This window comes from Bison bison, unplaced genomic scaffold, assembly GCF_000754665.1.
Source record: "Bison bison bison isolate TAMUID 2011002044 unplaced genomic scaffold, Bison_UMD1.0 scf7180017864471, whole genome shotgun sequence".
NCBI lineage: Eukaryota > Metazoa > Chordata > Mammalia > Artiodactyla > Bovidae > Bison > Bison bison.
In genome coordinates this window covers 24,331,755-24,337,559 of record NW_011495032.1, presented here as the reverse complement: position 1 = coordinate 24,337,559, position 5,805 = coordinate 24,331,755, and the positions used below count along the sequence as shown (strand labels likewise).

The 5,805-nt window shown below is 37.9% G+C and overlaps 1 protein-coding gene across 1 annotated transcript in view; it reads left to right on the top strand.

Annotated features, from left to right (window-relative positions):
* The window catches only part of ALS2CR11 (amyotrophic lateral sclerosis 2 (juvenile) chromosome region, candidate 11), a 126,187-nt gene that overhangs the window by 24,553 nt on the left and 95,829 nt on the right, over positions 1-5,805 (top strand). The window contains exons 6-7 of the mRNA XM_010860971.1: positions 3,656-3,700; positions 4,608-4,676. Coding sequence (XP_010859273.1) covers positions 3,656-3,700; positions 4,608-4,676 — 114 coding nt within the window. The remainder of the gene's footprint in view (positions 1-3,655; positions 3,701-4,607; positions 4,677-5,805) is intronic.

Below are 5,805 nucleotides of genomic sequence, written 5' to 3'. Positions count from 1 at the left end.
TCATCAAGAGGCTTTTGAGTTCCTCTTCGCTTTCTGCCATAAGGGTGGTGTCATCTGCATATCTGAGGTCATTGATATTTCTCCTGGAAATCTTGATTCCAGCTTGTGCTTTTTCCAGCCCAGCATTTCTCATGATGTACTCCGCCTATAAGTTAAATAAGCAGGGTGACAATATACAGCCTTGACGTACCCCTTTTCCTATTTGGAACCAGTCTGTTGTTCCATGTCCAGTTCTAACTGTTGCTTCCTGACCTGCATATAGGTTTCTCGAGAGGCAGGTCAGGTGGTCTGGTATTCCCATCTCTTTCAGAATTTTCCACAGTTTCTTGTGATCCACACAGTCAAAGGCTTTGGTGTAGTCAATAAAGCAGAAATAGATGTTTTTCTGGAACTCTCTTGCTTTTTCCATGATCCAGCAGCTGTTGGCAATTTGGTCTCTGGTTCCTCTAAGCCTTTTCTAAAACCAGCTTGAATATCTGGAAGTTCATGGTTCACGTATTCCTGAAGCCTGGCTTGGAGAATTTTGAGCATTACTTAGTAGTGTGTGAGATGAGTGCAATTGTGCAGTAGTTTGAGCATTCTTTGGCATTGCCTTTCTTTGGGATTGGAATGAAAACTGACCTTTTCCAGTCCTGTGGCCACTGCTGAGTTTTCAAAATGTGCTGGCATATTGAGTGCAGCACTTTCACAGCATCATCTTTCAGGATTTGAAATAGCTCAACTGGAATTCCATCACCTCCACTAGCTTTGTCATAGTGATGCTTCCTAAGACCCACCTGACTTCACATTCTAGGATGTCTGTCTCTAGGTGAGTGATCACACCATCATGATTATCTGGGTCATGAAGATCTTTTTTGTACAGTTCTTCTGTGCATTCTTGCCACCTCTTCTTAATATCTTCTGCTTCTGTTAGGTCCCTACCATCTATCCTTTATTGAGCCCATCTTTGCATGAAATGTTCCCTTGGTATCTCTAATTTTCTTGAAGAGATCTCTAGTCTTTCCCATTCTATTGTTTTCCTCTCTTGCATTGATTGCTGAGGAAGGCTTTCTTATCTCTCCTTGCTATTCTTTGGAACTCTGCATTCAAATGGGCATATCTTTCCTTTTCTCTTTTGCTTTTCACTTCCTTTCTTTTCACAGCTATTTGTAAGGCCTCCTCAGACAGCCATTTTGCTTTTTTGCATTTCTTTTTCTTGGGGATGGTCTTGATTCCTATCTCCTGTACAATGTCACAAACCTCCATCCATAGTTCATCAGGCACTCTATCAGATCTAGTCCCTTAAATCTATTTCTCACTTCCACTGTATAATCATAAGGGATTTGATTTAGGTCATACCCTAATGGTCTAGTGGTTTTCCCTACTTTCTTCAATTTAAGTCTGAATTTGGCAATAAGGAGTTCATGATCTGAGCCACAGTCAGTTCCCAGTCTTGTTTTTGCTGACTGTATAGAGCTTCTCCATCTTTGGCTGCAAAGAATATAATTAATCTGATTTTCGGTGTCAACCATCTGGTGATGTCCATGTGTAGAGTCTTCTCTTGTGTTGTTGGAAGAGGGTGTTTGCTATGACTAGTTCGTCTCTTGGCAGAACTCTATTAGCCTTTGCCCTGCTTCATTTTGTACTCAAAGGCCAAATTTGCCTGTTACTTCAGGTGTTTCTTGACTTCCTACTTTTGCATTCCAGTCCCCTGTAATGAAAAGGACATCTTTTTTGGGGGTTAGTTAGAAGAACTTGTAGGTCTTCATAGAACCGTTCAACTTAAGCTTCTTCAGCATTACTGGTCAGGACATAGACTTGGATTACCATGATATTGAATGGTTTGCCTCGGAAACGAACAGAGATCATGCTGTCGTTATTGAGATTGCATCCAAGTACTGCATTTCGGACTCTTGTTGACTATGATGGCTACTCCATTTCTTCTAAGGGATTCCTGCCCACAGTAGTAGATATAATGGTCATCTGAGAATGTCAATGTTCACTCTTATCATCTCCTGTTTGACCACTTCCAATTTGCCTTGATTCATGGACCTAACATCCCAGGGTCCTATGCAGTATTGCTCTTTACAGCATCGAACCTTGCTTCTATCACCAGTCCCATCCACAACTGGCTGTTTTTGATTTGGCTCCGTCCCTTCATCCTTTCTGGAGTTATTTCTCCACTGATCTCCAGTAGCATATTGGACACCTACCGACCTGGGGAGTTCATCTTTCAGTGTCCTATCTTTTTGCCTTTTTCATACTGTTCATGGGGTTCTCAAGGCAAGAATACTCAAGTGGTTTGCCATTCCCTTCTCCAGTGGACCACATTCTGTCAGACCTCTCCACCATGACCCACCCGTCTTGCGTGGCCCCACAGGGCATGGCTTAGTTTAATTGAGTTAAACAAGGCTGTGGTCCTTTTGATCAGATTGGCTACTTGTCTGTGATTGTGGTTTCAGTCTCTCTGCCCTCTGATGCCCTTTCTCAGTGCCTACCATCTTACTTGGTTTTCTCTTACCTTGGACATGGGGTATCTCTTCACGGCTGCTCCAGCAAAGCACAGCCACTGCTCCTTACTGTTCACAATAGTCTCTTATAATCCTTTGTATTTCTGCATTGTCTGTTGTAACCTCTCCTTTTTCATTTCTAATTTTGTTGATTTGATGTTTCTCTCTTTTTTTCTTGGTGAGTCTGGCTAAGGGTTTGTCAATTTTATCTTCTCAAATAACCAGCTTTTAGTTTTATTATGCTTTACTATTGTTTGAACTCCTTATTGCCATATTCAGACTGAAATTGAAGAAACTGGAGAAAACCACTAGACCATTCAGGTATGAGCTAGATCAAATCCCTTATGACTATACCGTGGAAGTGAGAAATAGATTTAAGGGACTAGATCTGATAGACAGAGTGCCTGATGAACTATGTATGAGTGTAACATACTGGTTTGTCAAGTCGGTTCTGAGCCTTTAGGCAGAACTGACTTGAAGACAGGGCCTGGGGTAAATACATAGCACGTTAACATAGCTTAGGACAAACATTTCCATAAGAAAAATGCATTGGTTAGCTCAAGGTTTGAGAAAAGTTAAGTTTCGGTGGAACCAGGTATCACTATGGCAGCATAGAATTTTAAGAGAAACCTCTTTTTAAATTTGTATAGAGAACGGGAAAAAATGTAACACTAGTTTGTTTCTTCCTGTCGCTTATGAGAGAGAGAAAAAATGTCTGACACTTGCAGCCTATTTCCTCCGTTTGGAGACTCCTGGCCTTCCTGCCTGTTATCCTCTCAATACCAAAGGTTTCCTTGGGTAAAAAGATCCCAACAGTCCCCAAGAGATGAGAGAAGCACTGTTCTGTCATGAGTCAGCCTGTCATATAGATCCATGTTTTCCCCTCAAAAGGAGTGTAGGCCTGGCGGTTCCTCTAAGTAGAAGTAGTAGGAGCATTTTTCTTTAAAATATAAATGTAAATATTAACATTTATTTCTGATACAACCTGGAAGTTTTATTTTCTTCCAAACATTCATATTTTTATATTTTAGCTATTAGATCATATATGCATTAAAAATCACTACCTGATTTTTTTAAATTTATGAAATGATTTAGATAATTTACAAGTGACACCATGACTATATCAGTAATTCTATATTTAATAATTTTCTTGTTTCTTTTTCTAGAAAGGGTGCTTTACTGGAGAACTCCAAGTGTTGAATAAAAATACAGTAAGAACTTTACTGAAACTTCCAAAGCCTTGTGTGCACATTTTGTGTAACTTTGCTCTGATATTGTTTTTATTCTTTTGTTACACTTCCAGTCACTGTTCGAGTTAATGTAAACATATTAAAGAGAAAGTATAATATTTGCTCAAAAAAATCTTCATCTCTACTTTAAAAAAAAATGCTGCTATCTTACTGCTAAATGGTGAACACAAAAATTAGAAATCATTGGGTAAGAGAGTAAAATGCCTCTTGTTGCTGCTTTGACTGTATAGCCTCAGGATCCCCACTTGCTGAATTGAGGAAGAATTATTTTCCTCCTTGAGCAGTCTCTAAATTGGTGCTTACAGTTCTTACTGAATTTCTTTTTAAGTACTTAAAAATTATCTTGATTAATTGATCATCTACTCTGAGAGGCTTCTCCTTACAAAAGCCAAATTGAGGACAAGGAATGTTAAAGAAAAAATGAAGAACATTTGAGGTCATAACCTCTGATTCCCTCCTTCATTTCACATATGAGCAAGCTGAGGTTCAGAGAGATGAAATCACTTTTTCTAAATAAAAAATGTATCTTAAAATGAAAGTAGAGATGGGAAAAGTGTGAATAAATACTTAAAACATATATACATAGCTATGAATACATATGTATGTATATAGCTCAGCATAATTGTTAGCAATTTTAAATTGATATTTTTCCTATCTTAATCATATAATATTCCTTAAGTTTCCTTTAACATTTCCAGAACACCATAGATTGCTATATAGGAATTACTTCTGTAAAATATTTTTAATGAAGAGATTCATGCTTTGTTTTTTCTAATTTAAAGATTTGTGAAGTAAAAATATCACTTGCTATAACTCTCCATTCAAATATCTTTCTGATCAAATAATAAAATAAATTTGGCACATTTAGTTTATCTGCAGGGTGGAGGTGGAATTTATGTTCTCCTATGGAAACTTTGGTTATGGATTTTCACATCAGGTTAGTTTCCCTCTTTTAAAAATAATTCTATTGCAGCTCTTTAGTCATATAATCCTCCTGAGCGTCTTCCCTTTCCAGTTTGATAATGTTCTTTAAAATAAATCTTTTTAAAAAGAATGATATTTTCTCTAGTCTAAAGAAAAATGAAACCTCACCATTGTTTGTTTATACATTTTTAAAATGATATTTTATTCAGGATGTCTTTATTTTAAAACTTTTGTGTGTTAGTGTCTGTGTACAAATATACTTATGTGATTGAAAACAAAATTAAATATTCAAGAAATGAGTGTATTTTTATATCTAAAAAAATCATTAAAATGGAGTCATTTATGTTATTCAGATATATTGTGCTCTAATCACATAGAGTCCTTTCTCACCATAATTGTTTCAGTGTCAACTCTTCTTGATTCATCAAGAAAGTAATATGCCCAAAGAAGATATCTTTCTAGCTTAAGCCTACCTCCTTAAATTTACTATGTATATCCAAAGTTGCAGTGAAGATTTTTATACATTAACATTTATCCTTTTCTTTCATTTTGTCCTTAGGCTGGATTCCTATAGTGGAAATTATTGTCAGTAATGACCTTTTGAAGGAATTGGTCTAGAAAAATCTACCCAATAATCTACCAACATATATTCTTATTAAGTATTTGAAAGAACTATTGATATCTCTGGGTATTGTCACAGCTTTGGGGCATTTATAAATCCAGTCTCATTAGTACTTCTGTTGTATAGAAGAAAGGACCCCTATCAGATCAGATCAGATCAGATCAGTCGCTCAGTCGTGTCTGACTCTCTGCGACCCCATGAATCGCAGCACGCCAGGCCTCCCTGTCCATCACCAACTCCCGGAGTTCACTGAGACTCACCATCTCATCCTCTGTCGTCCCCTTCTCCTCCTGCCCCCAATCCCTCCCTGCATCACAGTCTTTTCCAGTGAGTCAACTCTTCGCATGAGGTGGTCAAAGTACTGGAGTTTCCGCTTTAGCATCAGTCCTTCCAAAGAAATCCCAGGGCTGATCTCCTTCAGAATGGACTGGTTGGATCTCCTTGCAGTCCAAGGGACTCTCAAGAGTCTTCTCCAACACCACAGTTCAAAAGCATCAATTCTTTAGTGCTCAGCTTTCTT